A 19,809-nucleotide genomic window follows, 5' to 3' on the forward strand; every position below is an offset into this window, starting at 1 on the left:
CGGCCGCTGCAAAGTAGACGCGCGTCTCCCCAGCTCAAAGCGGAGGGAAAGCCCCGCCGCAGGTCCAGCCTCGTCGCCCCGACCGGACGCCGCGCGAGCCCCTCCCCGGGGCGGCCCGTCAGTCGACCGAGCTGTCGCCTCCGCGCCTGGCGCCCGGACCCCTCGGCCCGGACCCGGCCGCCTAGACCTTCCGCCCCGCGCCCGCCGGCGCCCACGCGTGCGACCCCGGCTCCCTTCCCGAACCCCGGCCCCTTAACGGGAGGCCCCGCCCCGTGCGCGGTGGCGTCAGACGCCGCTGTCAGCGGGCGCCGGGGGGGGTCGGCGTGGGGGAGAATGGCCGCCGCCGCCGGCACCCGCGGGACCCCGGGAGGTAAGCGCCAGGGCCTCCCGCCCGCCTCTCCGCCCCGCGCCAGGGGGCGCAGCGCGGCCCAGCCCGGAAGCGGCGCGCCGCGCCGGGGACCACCGCTGCTCCTGCCCCAGCGCCCCCGTTTCCGTCCTCCTCCCCCGCGCCAGGGGGCGCCCCTCCGCCCACGGCCCCCTGCCGACCGTCGGCCGTGCCGGGACCGACCGGGACCCCGCAGCCCCGCACCCGCGTTGCCCTTCGCGCGTTGCGCGCCCGCGGACTCTGCTCCGCGCGGTCTCCAGAACATCCTTCCGGGCGGAAGGCGCCATCCTGCCACTTAAGCGCTCCTTTGGGGACCACCACCCCGTCGTGGGGGCCACCCCCGGGCCCGCTCCGCAGCTGACTGACCGCCCGTCCCTGGCTGCGCACCTGAGCCCTGGGGCGGAGTCGCCACCCCCTGGCCCCAGGGCACTGAGGGCCGCCCTCCTCCCCCCTACTGACGGAAGCCCTCCGGAGAGCCTCCTCCAGCTTCCAGCTGTTTCCCCAGGGGGCGGGGAGTCCACAGACAGTCGTAGATGGGGTCGTGGATGGGGCGAGACGGACCGAAGGCCAGGAGAGCAGAGGCGTCTGGAAGAGGTGCAGGAGCTGCGGGTGGCGCGAGCTCTCAGCTCTCTCGGGTGAAGGGGGGCTGTCTTGAGGCAGGAAGCCGGGTGTTTAGCCCAGGTTTTACCAGGCCTTGCCCAGCCTGGAGGAAAGGGAGGTTAGAATCGGTTATCACACCTGCCCTTCCCTTGGTGAAGTCAAATAAAGAACACAGGGTGTGTCTTCGAAGGTCCAGCTCTCCGCCCTTTAGATCTCCTGCCCTCCCCCCAACATCCTGGCTCTTTCTTTGCTAAACCATCCTCCAAGGATCCGATACCCTGGGTGCCCTCACCTAGCATCTAACCTCGCCTTAGCCTCAAGGGCTGCAAGCACCCATGCTGCGGGGCCTCTGTGGGCCAACCTGCCAGCTTTCTCCCCTCCCTGATCAGTTGGTTTCTTCCTGATTACTGTTAGCTAGTATCTCCCCACCTCTGTTGGATTCTGGCACTGGGTCTGAGTTGTCCCTCTTCTCCATTCCCTGACTGTACAAATTCAGAGTCCATCCCCTTCCTCTGTCTTCCTCGTCTTTCCCAGGTAGAGCAACCCAGTCTCCCACCTCCCGGATTAGCCTGGGTCTTCTGCTATGACCTTGTTCTCTCCCTTCCCAGCACAGACTCCCCCTCCCCCCGGCCCCTCAGGCCGGGGGTGACCTTGCCCCCTGGAGCCCTCACTATGAATACCAAGGACACCACCGAGGTTGCTGGTGAGTTCACAATCCAGGTTCCCGCTTTGGGTACAATCTTTTTCTTCCCTTTCTATAATGAATCCATCCTTGGATTCTTTCCCTGTCATTATTTCAGTTTCCCCAATGCTCTGGATGCCCTTTTTCTAATGCCCTTTCTCATGGGTTATCGGGATGTCAGGAGCATCAACTCTAAGCCTTCCCTTCTAATTCCCTCTAGAGAACAGCCACCACCTGAAGATCTTCCTCCCCAAGAAGCTGTTGGAGTGTCTTCCTCGCTGTCCACTGTTGCCTCCAGAGCGGCTTCGGTGGAATACAAATGAGGTTTTTTAGGGAGTCTGGGGGGTTAAGGCCTAGCAAGACCTGGTGGGCTGGAAGAGAGTAAATGAGGAGTTTTCTGTATCAGTTGATATTGTCAAGCATAGACTTCTGCTCTGGGTTCTTTGGGGATCTCACAGCCTGAATCTGCTTCTTGGCATAACCCCCGACTCAAAATAATGGCTATAACTTGCAAATTATTATTATGGTGGGGGGTGGCTGGACCACACCTAGCGGTACTTAGGGGCTATTCCTGGGTCTGCGCTCTGGGGACTGTGATTCTGGGGATCCAACCAGCATCTGCAAGGAAAGCACCTTAACCCCTATCCGATCTCTCTTGCTTTACGAAAACATTTTCATGAAAGTTTTATTTAGGAAATATGAGAGGAGAAAACGTGAAAGAATGAAAGAGAATTATACTCTCAAACTAGGATATGGGCAGCTAAAATGGAGTCCTGTACTTCATTTCTTAGAAACCAGGCTTTGTGTACTTGATCTGCACTATCTCATTTAGTCTTGTGTGCTGGAGAGGGGCAGAGCAACAGCAGAGCAGGTAGGGCTTTTGCCTTGTACGCGACCGGCCTGGGTTTGATCCCGGCATCCCATTTGGTCCCCCCAGCACCGCCAGGAGTGCAGAGCCAGGAGTAACCCCTGAGCATCTCTGGGTGTGACCCAAAAAGAAAAAAAAAAGTATGCACTGTCATTATCCTGTGGAAAAGGTGAGAAAACCAACTTCATGTAGATTCTCTAACGCACTCCAAACCACCACCTGATGCACTCCTTCTGGAGGGCCTGGACCTTGTGTCACACACTCCTTATCTTCCCATGTACATGCTTTGTATGTTCATGGTATGCAGTTATGTTGTGAACATGTGTAAGTGTTACAGAGTATTGGTTTGAAGCCTTTTTTACACTTGCAGACCTGTAATAATAGAAACATTTTGTGGAGTGGCAAAACAGTGCATGTGTACACACCACTGGTCATTTTCATTATCACTAGAAGTACATTCCACTCTGCTTTGCTATATGATCCAGGTGTGCCAGGAGTTAACTCTAGTCACTTTTTCAAAGACTCGCAGGAAATTTCTGCAGACTGACACTGGTTCGCAGATCAGCATTTTAGAACCACTGCTGTTAGAGCCTCTAGGAATGGTCAGGGCTTCACAGAGATCGGAAAGGGGATTTATGCTGCAGCAGTGTTTCCTTAAGTAGATAGTACTATCCTCTGAGGGGCATTGGAAAGATTGGGGGCAGGGGAGTAACTCTCATCACAATTGGGGTTGCTTTTTGTTTGCTTAAAGAAGGCAGATTTCTTGGATGCCAGAGATATAGTATAGTGGGTAGGGCACTTATCTTGCACACAGCTGACCCTGGTTCTCGGGCACCCCTTATGATTCCCAAACTCTGCCAGAAGTTATCTTTGAGCACAAAGCCAGGAGTAAAGGAGTAAGCCCTGAGGACCACTGGATATGACCAGAAACCAAACAGAAAAAAGAAGTTAGATTTCCAGGGAGATGCTGAGTGATTTTTTTTTTCTTCCTCTGAAAATAAATTTGGGAACCTCTAGTCTATAGGAGTTCCAGATTTTGAGAGATTTGCACATCCACAGAGAATACTAATATTTAGGAGGTAACTTCTAGAGTAAAGGTAAAGGCCCTCCCGTTGTTCGTCGATTTGCTCGAGCGGGCCCAGTAACGTCTCCATTGGAGACTTTGTTGTTACTGTGTCTGGCATATCGAATACTCTCGGTAGCTTGCCGGGCTCTCCGAGAGGGGCGGAGGAATCGAACTCGGGTCGGCCATGTTGGCCGCTTGTAAGGCGAACGCCCTAAGTTCAGGAAAGAATCTGAGCTGAAGCGATAGTACAGCAGGTAGGGCATTTGCCTTGCATGTGGCTGACCTGGGTTCAATTCTTGGCATCCCATATGGTCCGAGCACCACTGGGAGTGATTCCTGAGTGCAGAGCCAGGAGTAACCCCTGAGCATCTCTTGGTGTGATCCCCCCCCCCAAAAAAAAAAGGAATCAATGGATCAATGGACTGGTCTGTCAGGAAAGCTCGTATGGAAAAATAGTGGTGACCTGCCTTTATTACCGCTTTGAGAGAACCTTGGAGTCAAGCTAAGGAAACTTTCTGACAGTATGAAGCCTTGAAGATTTTTTTAGTTATAAAGTGGAAAATGGGGTCTTGACAAGAGCAAAATGAGCAAGACAACAGACAGTCTGTAGACTGGATGATGAAGATCTTGAATGTTAACCCCAAATTGAAAGTTCCGTTGGGAAGGAAGGAGGAAAGAAGTCAAACTCTAACCATTAGCCTTTTGTCGGAGGTAGGACTTAGGATTCTTAGAAGGGCAGAGACCTTGGGCCTGGAGAGAGTACAGCGGGTAGGACACTTGCCTTGCACCTGGCCAACCTGGGTTTGATCCCCAGCACCCCATCTGGTCCCCTGAGCTCTACCAGGAGTAATTCTTGAGTGCAGAGACAGAGCCAAGAATAAGAAAAAGCCCTGAGCACTTCTGGTATCCAAAAAGAAGAAGAAAGGCAGGGACCTTGCTGTATCCAGATACCTGGTAGCACCCTCAAGAATTCAGCAGACAGTGAGACAGAGGAGATAGCTCAGAGGCTGAGACCTGTCCCCTCAGCAGCATACCCACCCGAGTGCTTCCTTTCCTCCAGGAGATTGCATCCTACTTGATCACCTTTGAGAAGCATGATGAATGGCTTTCTTGTGCTCCAAAGACAAGGTGAGATCACTTGTGAAATTATGGAGTCACAGGGATTCTGGGTTCTGATCACAGAACTTGAGGCCAGTCTTTCCACCCTCAGGCCTCAGAATGGTTCCATTATCCTCTACAATCGCAAGAAGGTGAAATACCGGAAGGATGGTTACCTCTGGAAGAAACGGAAGGATGGCAAAACCACCCGAGAGGATCACATGAAGCTGAAGGTCCAAGGCATGGAGGTAAGCAACGCGTCCTACGCATCTACCCTGGTTTGCCTTCTCCACTGTTAGCTGGGTCCCAGTCCTGCCACCACCTACCTACCTCTGTGTCCCAGTCATTCTTTCCTTCTCACTCGCTTTGGATCATCCGGCTGATGGCTTAGCCCGCTCTCTGCTTCTCACTCCCCTCCATGACCCAACTCGCTAGACATTAAGCCAGACTTCCCACTGGGAATGCTAGTGCCCCTCCCTTTTCCTCTCACATTTTCTTCAGGGGTTCAAGAACTGAACCTCCAAGCACAGGTGCCCCCAAATCATTGCTTCTCATCTTAGATGCTTTCTTGCATTGCCCTCTTAATTTCTGGATACCTCAAATCTGGTCCCTGTTGGAAGGCCCTGATCCCACTGTTCTCTTTTCATACTTCTTATCGATGTCTGGGGGTACTGGAATTTGAAAGATGTGCGGAATAGGGGTGAGGGTGGTGAGGGTTGAAGAGGAACTGGTGGAAAGATGGGATTCCTGCAAAGGAACTGAACAGAAGAAGAGTTGGGGAGCAGACTAGCCCTCCCCCCACCCCAGCCTGTCTCCTGGCAGTGTCTCTATGGCTGCTACGTTCACTCTTCCATCGTCCCCACATTCCATCGGCGCTGCTACTGGCTGCTCCAGGTAAGGATGCAAGACCCCAAGGAGCTAGAGCTCTCTGGCTCTGCGGGAAGTGGGATCTAAAGCGTGGACGTGGATGCCTAGGTTCTGGGCCGGAAGAGGAACCTGGGAAGAAGAAAGAGGTGGGTGGGGAGGGAGAGCAGAATTGGGGAGGGGGTGTGGGGGACTGCCCAAGAAGAAAGTGAGAACTAGGAAGCTGAGCCCCTGGACTTCAGAGCCCCATAGCACTGGTCTGTGTGTGTGTGTGTGTACCTTTGTGCTCTCAGAACCCTGACATCGTCCTCGTGCACTACCTGAATGTCCCAGCCCTGGAGGATTGTGGAAAGGGCTGCAGCCCCATCTTTTGTTCCGTCAGCAGCGACCGTCGTGAATGGCTGAAGTGGTCCCGAGAGGAGCTGTTGGGACAGCTGAAGCCCATGTGTAAGCCTGCAGTGCTGGAACAATGCTCCAAGGGAAAGTGGCAAAAGAGCATTGAGAAGCCTATGGTGACCTGCAAGGCAGGAGGAGGCTTTCCTGGGTGGCAGGGGGTGGGGGATGGGGGAATGCTAGACTTCTGGTGCACACTGAGGTATCAGAATATGGAAGAGGGATGTAAGGCCACTGTGAGCTACATGTCCAAGGAGTCTTCAGCCTGCTGTCTCTGTTCACCTGGCCAGACATCTCTGGTCGGGTATCTCAGATACTTAGCGGCACTATCAACGTGCTTTGGGGATTTTGGGGGGGGGCTCTCACAACTCTTATCCCCAACTCTCCTCTAGTTCATGGCATCAAATGGAGCTACGGGAATGGGACAGAAGAGTTCTCTGTAGAGCAGCTGGTGCAGCAGATCCTGGACACTCACCAGACCAAGCCTGCACCCCGAACCCATGCCTGTCTTTGCAGTGGGGGCCTGGGTTAGTAACTCGGTTGCACTCTCTTCTCTTGCTTCTTCTAAAGCCAGGTTGGGGGGGGGGTAGCTGTGTTGCTTGGATTTGCATGTTGATGTACAAGTCTTTTGCATGAGCTCAGAAGATGGGTCGGATGATGAACATAGGCCTTCTCATCTGGGTGCTCACTGATCCAGTTCCTCTGATCTGGTCTTCACAGTCAGCGTTCTTTTACCTGCACCAGCACTACCACTTACACCAGCCTTAGCTTTATTCCTATTTTGTGTCCTTCTGGTCCTCCCCCCACACCCCCCACCTTCAGTCCTCCCCAGCCTTTAAGTTTAATTTGCAGAGGGGTGGTGGGGTGGGGTGGGAAGAGAAACATTTCTGCTGCCGCCCAGTGGCCAAATTCAGTATTGCACCTCTGGTCTCTAGCAAAATCAGAGGAAACATGTAAGCTGCGTTAAGAGCCGGAGAAAGATCTGTCTTACCCCTTTTCTTCTCCCCACCCTTTCCCTTTCTAGGTTCAGGCAGTCTTACCCACAAATGCAGCAGCACGAAACACCGCATCATCTCTCCGAAAGTGGAGCCCCGAGCTTTAACCCTGACCTCTATCCCTCGTCCCCACCCACCAGACCCCCCTCCACTGATAGCCCCGCTTCCCCCAGAGCTACCCAAGGCACATACCTCCCCATCTTCATCTTCTTCCTCTTCCTCTTCAGGGTTTGCAGAACCCCTAGAGATCAGACCTAGCCCTCCCACCTCTAGAGGAGGTCTGTCGAGAGGAGGCACCGCTATCCTCCTCCTGACAGGACTGGAACAGAGGCCTGGGTGCTTGACGCCCACCAGGCACTTGGCTCCTCAAGCCGATCCTCAACCTTCCATGAGCTTGACTGTGGTTGTAGGCTCGGAGTCCTCTGCCCCACCAGATCCTCCGAGTCCCGCCTTTGACCCTGATCGTTTTCTCAACAGCCCCCAGAGGGGCCAGACCTATGGAGGGGGCCAGGGGGTGAGTCCAGACTTCCCTGGGGCAGAGGCGGCCCATACCCCCTGTCCAGCCCTAGAGCCCGCTGCTGCCCTGGAGCCCCCAGTGTCTGCTCCGGGGCCTTCTCCACAGTCAGGAGCAGGTGGAAGTTGCTTTTTCATTCAAGATGATGACAGTGGGGAGGAGCTCAAGACCCAGGGTGCCACCCCACCTGTACCTTCACCTCCTCCATCACCTCCACCCTCACCTGCCCCCCTGGAGTCATCAGGCAGGGCAGGAAGAGGGGAAGCCTTGTTTGGAGGACCCGGTGGAGCCAACGAACTGGAGCCCTTCAGTCTTTCATCATTCCCAGACCTTATGGGAGAACTCATCAGTGACGAAACCCCCAATCTCCCCGCCCCAGCCTCCCAGCTCCCTTCTGCCCTTAGCACCATCACAGACTTCTCCCCAGAGTGGTCCTACCCAGAGGTGAGTCTCTGGCTTCTCTCCTTTTCTCTTCTGTCCCTCCTACTCCATTGTCTCAGCCTAGTTTCCCTCAGTTTTCATGGCTGCTTACTTCTCTTAATTCCTTGATTTGGGGGGGGGGGGGGCAAGGGTGGGCCATATCTGACTGTGCTCTGGGCTATGTGCTTAGGAATCACTCCTGGTGGGCTCCGGGAACCATATGGGGTGCCAGGGATGGAACCCGGTTGGCCATGTGCAAGGCACATGCCTTACCAACGGTACTATCTCTCTGGCCCCCCAGATTCTGTTTTTACAGAATGAAACATACTCATTATTTCCATAGTTTCTCTGACTAACCAAACCTTTTCTGAGTTTCTCAAATGCCCCCTCGGAGACTTTATTTCCTTGGTGTGTATTTCAGAGGGAGGGCACTAGGGTAACTCATCCTGAGAAAAGAAAATTGAGCTAAGAAATGATTTCAGATTTCAAAAGCTGAAAGACTTGGCATTGGATAATTTCTGTTTTATGTTGCCCTAGAGAAGGAAAACAGGAAATATTGGCGTGGGGGGGGGTGCCTGTGTGCAGAAGTGCCCTAAGAAAAGGGCTTCCTCCCCATGAACGCTATATGCAAATTACTTCTTGGAAGATGCAGTAGTTTCTTATTTCTAGCAGATATAGGGCAGACTATACTGGTGAAAGGGTGGTAGGGCAGACTACCCAACGCCATTGGGTCCTATCCAATCCTTGGGCTTCCTCATTCTAGAACAAGGCTTACTATATAGTAGATACGGTCACAGGATATGAATAAATGAATGAATGTTCCACAGAATTACGTTCATCTGGCTTTCTAACTTCTTTTGGCAGGGTGGGGTCAAGGTGCTCATCACGGGTCCTTGGACGGAGGCCGCTGAACACTACTCCTGTGTCTTTGATCACATCGCAGTGCCAGCCTCACTTGTTCAGCCGGGTGTCTTACGCTGCTATTGTCCCGGTATGGGGAATGGGGATGGGAGGGGAAGGGACTAACATATGGGCATTAAGACTTCCAGGAAGCACTGTGAACAAATGGGTCGGGTTGTTCCTGCGAGCATAAGGGTTCATCTAGTCCTAAGACTGAGCTGCATGCTCCCCAAGCAGGCAGAAGAGTCTGTCTTGGGTGCTTGAAGATCCAAGAAATCTACTTATTAACTAATTGGTAGCCTTGGATAGGATAAGTCTGCTCCATGATTTCTTTTTTTTTTTTTTTAGTTTTTTTTTTGGGGGGGGGGGCGCTCAAACCCCGAGGTGCTCAGGGCTTTCTCTTGACTCTCAGCTCAGGGATCATTCTTGGCACAGAACCAGGGAACATATTTGATGCTTGGGATCAAACCCAGTTTGCCTCAAGCAAGGCAAATGCCCTAACCCCTGTACTATCTTGCTGGTTCCTTATTTCTTTAGCCTTCCCTCCTGTAAGGCATTTGACCCACAGTAACTTCAGTTAAGGCCTCTAAGAGCCAGTGAGCTCTTGGGAGAATAAAAAGAGATGTTTATTTCCTGCAGCCTGTTTTGGAACTCAAAAATACTGGCTTCTCAAGCTGCAGAGGTAGTATGCTTGTATTAAGATGCTTGTGTTGCCAGCAGCAAGACCGCTTTGATCCCTAACACAGTATATGAGTCCCTGAACACAGAACCAGGAGTATGCACTGAGCACCGCACGGTATGGCCCCCAAACAAAAAACAAAACAAAAAGCCACATAAACAAAAAGGAGCTTCAGTATGGCGACCATTACCCATATGTGCTTATTAAAATTCACTGAAACTAAATAAAATCTGTTACTCAAGCACACTAATCACATTTTGAGTGCTCAGTAGCCACATGTAGCTGGTGCTACTGTACTAGACAGCAGAGAAATAGAACATTTCCATCACTGAGGGAAACTTTATTGGGCAGCCCTGGTCTAGACATCTCTGTCCCTTTGCCACGAACCTTGCCACTGGCACTACACTCAAGTCAGTCATACTGTGAGACTCCGAGGATCATTAGAATGACAGGTTTACAGCTTTGGTGTCTTTGAATGTGTGTGTTGTCCCCCCGCCACGTTCCCCACCCCACACACACACTTACACACACATACACACACACAATCTCAACTGCCCTGTTCAACTGCCATGGTGTAGAGAAGGAAAAGAGATGAGGCCAGGGAGGCTGGGGCCTGGGGTGAAGAGTATCATCCTCTGTTTTGGGGATCAGGGCCTGATGGTTTCGTTCTAAAGCCTATGGACATTGAGATCTTAGACACAGTTCTCACTAGACACTTTCGGCAAGCAGCAAGTCTCCTTAGTAATAGGGTTACTCCTGGCAATGCTCGGGGACCATATGGGATGCTGGGATTCGAACCCGGGCCGGCCGCATGCACGGCAAACTCCCTACCCACTGTGCTATCTTTTCAGCCCCAGTAATAGGTTCTTAATAATAGGGCGATGAACACTGGGCTCTGGTCTTGGTGAATAAGGAGTTTAACCACCATAAAACTGCTCAGGTGGGAGGGAGGAGTGATAGCACCTTAGATAGGGCTCTTGCCTTCATTTTTCTTTTTGTTTTCAGGCCATACCCAGCAGTGCTCAGGGGTTACTTCTAGCTCTCTGCTCAGGGATCATTCTTGGCCAGTTCAGAGGACCATATGTAGTGCTGGGGTTCAAACTCGGGTTGGCTGCGTGCAAGGCAAGTGCTCTACCTGCTGTATTATCGCTCTGGCCCCCCAATCTGGGTTTGATCTCCAGCACTACATATGGTCCCTAAGCACTGTTTGGGGACCCAAAAACAAACAGAACGTTTATAAGTATACTATCTCTTGACTTTCAACCTCTAAGCTTTAGTGCTGAATAACAAACTATACTTAACTATAAGATCTAAAATTCAAGAGATCTCTGGTTTACGATAGATGTTAGTTCTCAGACTAATGAAATTCCATTGCAGTATCAAGGCTCCTGAAGCCCAGGGCCTCTGGACCCACCAGAGTAGTAGAAGAAGTAAATATGAACTAGTCATCTGTGGTTGTGGCACACAGGTGGACAGCGCAGTGGGGAAAGCAAGCCCTTCTCACTGAGACTGCCCTCCCCAGCCCATGAGGTCGGGCTGGTTTCTTTGCAGGTGTCAGGGCGAGAGGGCCCCCTTTCTGCCTCTGTGCTTTTTGAGTATCGAGCCCGTCGGTTCCTGTCACTGCCCAGAACTCAGCTTGACTGGTTATCACTGGATGGTGAGTATCTAGCCCCAGGCCCCCAGTCTTAGACTTGAGCACAGCATGATCAGATGAATCCATGAAGCTTGAAGCCGAACTCTTGCCCTGTCTACTCCGTCCCTAAGCGTGAGAAGTAGGCAAGAGACCAAGAGGCCTGAATAGGAACAGAGTCTAGAACAAGAAATGGCTCTGTATGAGTATATGTCGGCTTGTACATGTTTTTAAATTCTCATTGTTTTTCCCCTCCAATTATTAAGATATGTGTTTATTAGAAATTACAGAAAAGCACAAACTAGAAAATGAAAATTGCCTCTATATCATTTGGAGAAATCTTCTGCCTTCCTTAGCATAGTCTAGTATCGTACAAACACACAGAGGCACACAGACATATGCATATGTGTGTGTATAACTCTAGAACCATGTTCCTTTTACTTCTTGGCTTTAGAATTGGTTTCTCTCTGCACGTTTCTTTCTTCGGATTTGCTTCTCTGTCCTCTCTGAGGAATCTCCGTTGTTTCTTGGCTTCTCCTCTTCGTTGTCTTTGTTTCCTGTCTCTTCTCATCCCTCGCTCTCTAGCACTGGCTCTTACCCCGGGCTTTTCCACCCTCCTGGAGCTGCTCTTCTCACAAAGCCCAAGTATGTGTGTTGGGCTGCCCAAGTCCGCCCACCTGGGATCTTGCCAGCTCCCTGTTCTGTCTGTCCTGCTCTGTGACTGTTCCTCACCGTATTTTTCTGTCCCAGCCAATCTGTTTTACATCCTTTCCCCGTGTCTTCCCTAACCTCCTCTTTCATTTCCATTTCTTCCTTTCACCTGCCTTACCGCCTCCTTTCCCCGAGTGGTATCTTCACCCCCTCCTTTCCTCTTCTGTATTCTTGGGCATGTTCCCTACTCCTTTTTGCGCGTTCTTTCTTCCCTTCACCTTGTTTATCTCTCCCACTCCCGCTGCTTAGAGGTGGGTTTCTACTCATTCCCCTCCTCTCTACCATCGTGTCTAAGCTTTCATCCCTTTCTCTCCTGTTAGAACACCCCCAACCTCCACCCTGCTTTTCCTTGGCTCTGATCCCCTCCGGCCTCCCCTCCTTGTCCTTATGTGATCTCAGGAGGGGACAGATATAGCTTAGGGTGTGTGTGTGTGTGTGTGTGTGCGTGTGTGTGTGTGTCTGTATCTGTGTGTGTGTCTGCGCGTGCGTCCATGTGCTTGCATGTATATTTGTGCATGAGATGGGAGGAGGAGGAGAAATGGACATGGCTATCTATCTCTGTCACTTTCCCTCCCTGCCTTCCTCTTCGTGGACAGCTGCAGGGGGCCGGGAGGAGGGGTGGTGCTTTTCAAATCACAGTCCCTAGCTCTTTGGGGCAGAGGTTTACAGAGAGCAGGGACCCTGGAGTCCTTCAGTTCCAGCATGGGGGACAAAGGTAATTGATGAAACAGTCCACACAAGAGAGGCCTGGGGAGGGAGGGGGGTGTGTTTGTTTGATGGGGGCAGCTGAGGGCTGGGCGGCTGTTTGGGAATTTCTGTGTCTTAAAGGACACAGTCTGGTTTTGGATTCTGGTCTTAGGTCCTGATATAAAGACTAAGTCCTGTTGGGTTGTACTTACAAAGCAGGTAGGGAAGCCAGAGAGATAACTCAGAGGGCTGGAGCGTATAGCTGGCACCAGAGATCCTGGGTTCGATTCCCAGCACTGCACAATTTTCTGAGCACCACAGGGGTGACCCTGGTTGTGCCCAGCATTGCTGACCCAACTAGCACATGCTGAGTATCAGGGGGAGTGTACTGCTCACACCCTCACCCCAAATCAAAGCCCACAGAAGGAGGTGGAAAAAGAGAATATGTTTTGAAGAGGAAACAATATGATTTTCACCCTCCCCGATCCTAAGAGAGGTCTAATTTTGGTACCCAGGGCATCACCTAGACCCTGCCCACTCAGCCTCCCGTGCCCATTCCCCCTCAGACAACCAGTTCCGCATGTCCATACTCGAGCGGCTGGAGCAGATGGAGAAGAGGATGGCAGAGATTGCAGCAGCTGGGCAGACTCCTTGCCACGGTCCCGAAGCACCTCCAATTCAGGTATTTCCATGAGGAGGACGGTCTACCCTGGGGAACTGGAGGAGGACCTTCTTTAAGAAAATGGCTTGTGTATGACTTTCTTGTCCCCAGCCTCCTCGGCCAGTCCTTCTCCTTTTCCCTGACATCACCCTGCTCCTACCCCCACCCCGTGGCAAGAGTAGCTATTCTGGGCACCCTCTTGGCATGCCAGGCCTCGGACTATTTCTGGTCTGAAGAAGGGTATATGTGAAGGAGAGGGTGGAGGAGGGGCTCTGTGCTCCTGGAGTCCAAGTCTCTGAAGGAAGAAGACTAGGAAGACGTAGTTCTGAGGTGGGGAGGCCATCTGTCGTGTGGCTCACTGACCTGACTGAGCTCACTGAAGGCACAATATAAGCAAAGGTATATTAAATCAGGCTGCCAGAGGGGCTGGATGGGGCTGGAGCGATAGCACCGTGGGTAGGGCGTTTGCCTTGCCCGCGGCCGACCCAGGTTTGATTCCCAGCATCCCATATGGTCCCCCGAGTACCGCCAGGAGTAATTCCCGAGTGCATGAGCCAGGAGTAACCCCTGTGCATCGCCAGGTGTGACCCAAAAAGAAAAACAGAAAATAATAATACCAAAAAAACGGAGGGGCTGGAGGAAGTTGGCTATGGGATTGAGGGTTCCAGGTTCCCAGAACCCAGAATTCTGAAGGACTCCATACCTCCCAGTCACACGGGAACTTGAACTGGGAGGCATGAAGACCTTCAGAGATCTGGGTGCTGGGAACCTGGAGCGGGAATGTGGGAAGAGACAGATTAGACATTAAGAGGACAGGTGTGGGTGGCTAAGACCATCCCAAGTCAAGGGACCAGATGCTCAGGTCTCTACATAAAGGTATGTTTACCGCAGGATGAAGGCCAAGGGCCCGGGTTCGAGGCACGGGTGGTAGTCTTGGTAGAGAGCATGATTCCACGCTCCACCTGGAGGGGTCCTGAACGTCTGGCCCACGGAAGCCCCTTCCGGGGCATGAGCCTTCTACACCTGGCTGCTGCCCAGGGCTATGCCCGCCTCATCGAGACCCTGAGCCAGTGGCGGTGAGCAGGGGCAGCAAGGAGGAGGGTTGGGATGCCCCTGGGAAAGAAGCGTCTGGGGACTGAGGAGGAACTGGAGGACCTGGAGTTGGGGGGTCCCTGTGGGAAGGGAGGGGGACTAGAAGAGAACTTGCAGTGGGAGTTTTAATATCCTCTGGGTTAGGATGCCAACCTTTTTTTAACCTCTTCACACTTCGTTTCTTTGCCGCCCTCGCCCCACTTCAGTGCTCTAGACGGCTTGCTTCGCAGTCCCTGTTTTCCTACCCTTTCCACTTGCCCCCTGACTGGTCTATTACTCCTCTCCCAAACATACCAGGAGTGTGAAGACCAGAAGTTTGGACTTAGAGCAAGAGGCTGACCCTCTCAATGTGGATCATTTCTCTTGTACCCCTCTGGTGAGATGCTGGGTTCCTGAGTGCACGTGGGGAGTGGGGCTATTGGACAGCACTGCAAGGGGAAGCCCCTGGGAGGGATGCAGGGATTAGAGAACAAAAGACTTTTGCCCAGAGGCAGGCTTTCAGCACGACCTCCACCCCCTTGCTCCCTCTCCTGCCCTCTCCTCAGATGTGGGCTTGTGCCCTGGGTCACCTGGAAGCTGCTGTGCTCCTTTTTCGATGGAACCGACAGGCACTGAATATTCCCGACTCTCTGGGCCGTCTCCCCTTGTCTGTGGCTCATTCCCGGGGTCATGTGCGCCTCGCCCGCTGCCTGGAGGAGCTGCAGAGACAGGAAGCTTCAGCTGAGCCCCAACTTGCCCTATCACCACCTTCTTCCAGCCCAGATACTGGTGAGGGTTCCCCCCTAATGTTTTTTTAGATTAAGATTTAGTGTTTATAAGATGTGGCAAGGGGAAAATCAAAAGACAAAAGTGTCTGAAAGGAGTAAAACCGCATAGGCAGAGGGCTGGAGCCATAGCACAGCGGGGAGGGCGTTTACCTTGCATGTGGCCGACCCGGGTTCAATTCCCAGCATCCCATATGGTCCCCCGAGCACCGCCAGGAGTGATTCCTGAGTGCGTGAGTCAGGAGGAACCCCTGTGCATCGCCGGGTGTGACCCCCCGCCAAAAAAATCAACGGAATAGGAAGAGATGGGGAGCTAACAATCGCAAGAAGATTCAGGGAGACGGAGATCGGGGATGGGGACAGGAAGACAACTCGAGGGTCAGCAGGAGAATCTCCACCTCACCTTCTGTTACCTCGTAGGTCTGAGCAGTGTCTCCTCACCTTCAGAGCTGTCAGATGGCACTTTCTCGGTCACATCAGCTTATTCTAGTGCCCCAGATGGGAGTCCTCCCCCTGCTCTACTACCAGCCTCTGAGATTACTATGGAAGAGATGGCCCCAGGCCAGCTGTCCTCTGGCGCCCAGGAGGCCCCCCTCAACCTCATGGACTATGAAACCACAAACTCCAGAGAGCTCCCACCCTCATCACCTCCTCTCCCAGATGGTGGGGCTACGCCAGAGGAAGCTGACCATCCATCAGCTGTGGATGTGATCCCGGTACTGCTTCCCGTGATGGAACCATGAGTGCTAGAAACAGAATAGAGTACGGGAGTGGGGTGCGGCTGACTATCCCATGAAACAGAGTCTGAAACGACTTCAGTTTGAGAAGAAGGAATCATTTGTCCTCAACTGGGGATAGACACAAGGAGAGTTTTGCTTTGCTCCTGTCAGAGCTTGTGACTCAAAAGTCACGAAGCATCAAAAGTTAATTCCGGGGAGGTGGGGCTGGAGAGATAGTATAGTGGGTGGAGTGCTTGCCTTGTCACACAGCTGACCTTAGTTCAGTTACTGGTACCACGTATGGTCCCCTGAGCCCCCAAAAGGAGTGAGCCCTGAACACCGCAGGATGTGGCCCATAACAACAAACATTCTCGGAAGGGCCAGTGAGACAGTATGGAGACTACGGCATTTGCCTTGCATGTGAATAATTCCAGTTTTATCCCCATCACTGTAGACGGTCCCCCCAAGCACTGGCAGGAGTGACCACTAAACACAGAGTCAAGAATAAGCCCTGAGCACTGTGGCGTATGGTCCAACCCCACAACAAAAGGGACTGGGGAGCTAGTACAACAGTTAGGACACATGTCCAGTACGTACCTGATCCAGTTGGACTCCTGGCAGTACATGGTCCACTAAGCATCTCAGTGTGTCGCCAGGAGCCTCCCAGCATTGCAGGGTCTGAGTCACATTGAACTGTTGGTCCGGTAGCAAGAAATCACTGACAGCCCCAGGCCTCAGTAACCCCTCAAAAATATTGGGGAGGATCAGGGAGATAGCTCAGAGCTAAAGCATGTGTTATATGCAGGAGCCCCCGGTTTATACAGTACCCCGCAGCCAGGTATGGTTCAAAAAGAAAAGAAAACAATGCAAAGCCACCAGGAAAAAATCTAGGGAAAATCTTTTGTTGTTTTATTGTTTTTTGGCCATGCCTGGCAGTACTCAGGGCTGACTCTGCACTCAGGAATTACTCCTGCAGTGCTTGGGAGACCATATGGGATGCCAAGGATTGAAGCAAGGTCAGCCAGGTGCAAAGCAAATGCCCTACCTGCTGTACTATCACTCCAGCCCTGAGAATGATTGTAGAAGTTTATAGGGTGTGTCTCTAGGCAATTGTAGAGGTTCCCTGCTGATTCATAGACCAGATCTTGGTCAACCCGAGTGATGGAGGGAAGTCAGGAGATGTATGGAAGAGGTGGAGGTATTTGGCAGTGATGTAGGAAGACGGCACATGATAAAGAAGTTTTATCAAGTGAGAATGGATCTTATAGCAGCATACTTCCCTGCCAAAACTTGGGGACAAATCTACTTTAGAGAGGCTAATGGATTAAGTACAAAATTTCCAAGGTAGGTTCTAGCATGTGACCAGGATATATTGCAGGCTTCAGGCAGGAGCAAAAGTTAAGACTAACGCCATTTTTCTCAGTAAAGTGTTGCAGCATCTGCAAGTACTGAACTGGTTCCTGGACAACTCAGGGGGCTGGGATGGTGAACGCGGTGAGTGAGGCTGAGGGGAGGAAGTGCTAGTCATCAGGCACGAAGTAGCACAGTGAGCAGTGGGCCCAGAAAGGTTAAGTCCTTTATTTGCTCAGCTCCTGCATTCTCATTTGGAGGACATCCTTTCCTATGTTCTCCTTTATGTATAAACACAGAGGGCTTCAGGTGGGAAACCACTAAGTATAAATGGATCAATCGATCTGAATCATGGGACCTGGAGAGACGGGGTTCGCAGGTGGAGCCATCCCTGAGGCCTCATCATTTGCTGGCACGAGCAGCAACAAGAAAGGAAGTGGACTGAGGCTACAGCTTTGGTAGGGCAGGAACTGGCAGGAGTCGAGGCCCTTCATGACTCACTTCTCTTTCATCCAGGTGGATATGATCTCACTCGCCAAGCAGATCATCGAAGCCACACCAGAGCGGATTAAACGAGAGGACTTCGTAAGGCTGCCTGAGGCTGGAGCCCCAGTGCGGGAACGAACAGGGACCCTGGGGCTCAGTGAGACCATGTCCTGGCTGGCCAGCTACCTAGAGAATGTGGACCATTTCCCCAGCTCAGCCTCTCCCAGGTGATCACTCTAGAATTCCTCAGGCCAGAGATATGAAGGGTAACCCCTTGCATATGGTCCCTTGAGAGCAGAGCCAGGAGTAGCCCCCTAGAATGGCTGAGTGTAGGTCAAAACTTCCTCCATCACCACCTCCCCCCCAAAACAATTTTGCAAACTCCAGATGCATCTTCAAAGGAAGACAGGAGAGAGGAACAGGGCTTCTCTACAGTAAATGCTCCATTCTGATGGAGGCACCAAAGCCTTTAAGAAGGGAACTGGTAGAGCTGGAGAGAGAGTGCAGTGGGTATGCGCCTGCCTTGCATGTGGCTGACCTGGGTTTGATTCCCTGGCACCCTACGTGATCCCCTAAGCCCACCAGGAGTGATCCTGGAGTGCAGAACTGAGCACTGCTGGGTGTGCTGCCCCCACACACAAAAGAGGTAACGAACTGGCTAATATCTCTAGTCATTCTCTTCAGGCTCCGTTGCTGCAGGGCTCCCTTTACAGTAATCCCCAGCAGAGACACTCCGATGCTCCCTGATAACCCTTCTCCCTATCCCCTACAGTGAACTGTCCTTTGAGCGGGGCCGCCTGGCCATCCCTCCAGCACCTTCCTGGGCAGAGTTTCTCTCTGCCTCCACCAGTGGCAAGATGGAGAGTGATTTTGCCTTGCTGACACTGTCAGATCACGAGCAGCGGGAACTGTACGAAGCAGCCCGAGTCATCCAGACCGCCTTCCGGAAGTACAAGGTCGGGGGCTGGGGGGTGAGGGCTCTCAGGAGTGAGTCACAGTTTTGAGTGAGAGGGAGAGCAGTCACCTAGACATCTCTCAAGCAGGGTGAAGGGTCAGGGCAGTCCAGACAGGCTGCAAGAGCAGGTTGGACATCCAGCGAAAGACCAGACGCTCCCTCTCCCTCTCCCTCTCCAGGGCCGGAGGCTGAAGGAGCAGCAGGAAGTGGCAGCAGCCGTGATCCAGCGCTGCTACCGGAAGTACAAGCAGGTGAGGCCCTTCTCTCTGCAGAGCTGCCTAGCGCCCCGCGCCTGCCCACCCCGTTCTCTCCCGGAGCATTCCGAATGCTGCCCGGGTCCTAACCCCCCTGTTCTCTCCGCAAGCTGACCTGGATTGCACTTAAGGTATCGGGCACGGGATCTGGATGCGAGGTTGTCTGTGATGAATGGGCTTCCCGCGGGTGTGTGTATTGGAGAAGGAGGCTCGCCTCAGATGAACTGGGGGAGGAGGGGGCCACTTTTGGGGTCGCACCTGCGCCCTTCCGTTTCAGCCCCTTCCCCCCTCCCCCCGCAGTTCGCACTGTATAAGAAGATGACCCAGGCGGCCATCTTGATCCAGAGCAAGTTCCGGAGCTACTACGAGCAGAAGCGGTTTCAGCAGAGCCGCAGGGCGGCCGTGCTCATCCAGCAGCACTACCGCTCCTACCGCGGGCGGCCCGGGCCTGCCCACAGGCCCGCGGGCAACCTGCCTTCCCGGAACAAGTATGGCCCAGTCCTGGCCCCAAAAGCCACTGCCCAGAGACGGCAACGCCTCACCCTGCCCGGGGTGGGTGCCTAACTACCCTTTCTCCCACCCAGAGGCTCCTTTCTCACCAAGAAGCAGGACCAGGCGGCCAGGAAGATCATGCGCTTCCTGCGGCGCTGCAGACACAGGTACTGGCCCTTTTCTGGCCGGATTTTGCTCTGCCGCCTCCAGAGCTGGTCTGACTCCTTCCGTGCCTCTCTGCAGGATGCGGGAACTGAAACAGAACCAGGAGCTGGACGGGCTTCCCCGACCTGGACTGGCCACCTGACCTTCCCGTCGCCTTTCTCACCGCCCAGGGGCCGCTTCTTGCAGTCTTAGCGGGGAGAGGGCCTTGGGGGGAAGGGGCCCTGCTGGCAGCTCTACCACTTCTTGGAGCCCTTCCTGGGGCTCCTCCCTCTCCGAAGTGCTGAACCCCAGCCCTGCCCCTCGCTCCCTCCAGGTCGAGCCCCTCCGGGCCCTGGCTGCGAAGACCGTGCCCCACGTGCTCGCACCTTCGGCGCGACCC

At 53.3% G+C, this 19,809-nt stretch overlaps 1 protein-coding gene across 8 annotated transcripts; it reads left to right on the forward strand.

The window, feature by feature from the left end:
• The first annotated feature begins 290 nt into the window (after positions 1 to 290).
• CAMTA2 (calmodulin binding transcription activator 2) lies at positions 291 to 19,634 on the forward strand. 8 transcript variants are annotated; one of them, XM_056114840.1, is made up of 23 exons: positions 291 to 370; positions 1,594 to 1,688; positions 1,888 to 1,991; positions 4,662 to 4,729; positions 4,812 to 4,947; positions 5,507 to 5,593; positions 5,857 to 6,010; positions 6,349 to 6,483; positions 6,981 to 7,909; positions 8,750 to 8,876; positions 10,987 to 11,121; positions 13,059 to 13,174; positions 14,045 to 14,229; positions 14,543 to 14,621; positions 14,791 to 15,013; positions 15,430 to 15,725; positions 17,595 to 17,791; positions 18,337 to 18,520; positions 18,699 to 18,770; positions 18,884 to 18,904; positions 19,074 to 19,261; positions 19,358 to 19,432; positions 19,509 to 19,634. In XM_056114840.1, the coding sequence occupies exons 2-23, from the start codon at positions 1,658 to 1,660 to the stop codon at positions 19,570 to 19,572; spliced, it is 3,606 nt and encodes a 1,201-aa protein (XP_055970815.1). In that variant the 5' UTR covers positions 291 to 370; positions 1,594 to 1,657; the 3' UTR covers positions 19,573 to 19,634. The 8 variants fall into 8 exon arrangements, with proteins under 8 accessions (XP_055970815.1, XP_055970817.1, XP_055970818.1 ...); XM_056114842.1 differs by having other exon boundaries at positions 5,522 to 5,593; XM_056114841.1 differs by having other exon boundaries at positions 319 to 370; positions 1,520 to 1,688.
• The last annotated feature ends 175 nt before the right edge of the window (positions 19,635 to 19,809 follow it).

This window comes from Sorex fumeus, unplaced genomic scaffold, assembly GCF_029834395.1.
Source record: "Sorex fumeus unplaced genomic scaffold, SorFum_2.1 ptg000028l, whole genome shotgun sequence".
NCBI classification, from domain to species: Eukaryota; Metazoa; Chordata; class Mammalia; order Eulipotyphla; family Soricidae; genus Sorex; species Sorex fumeus.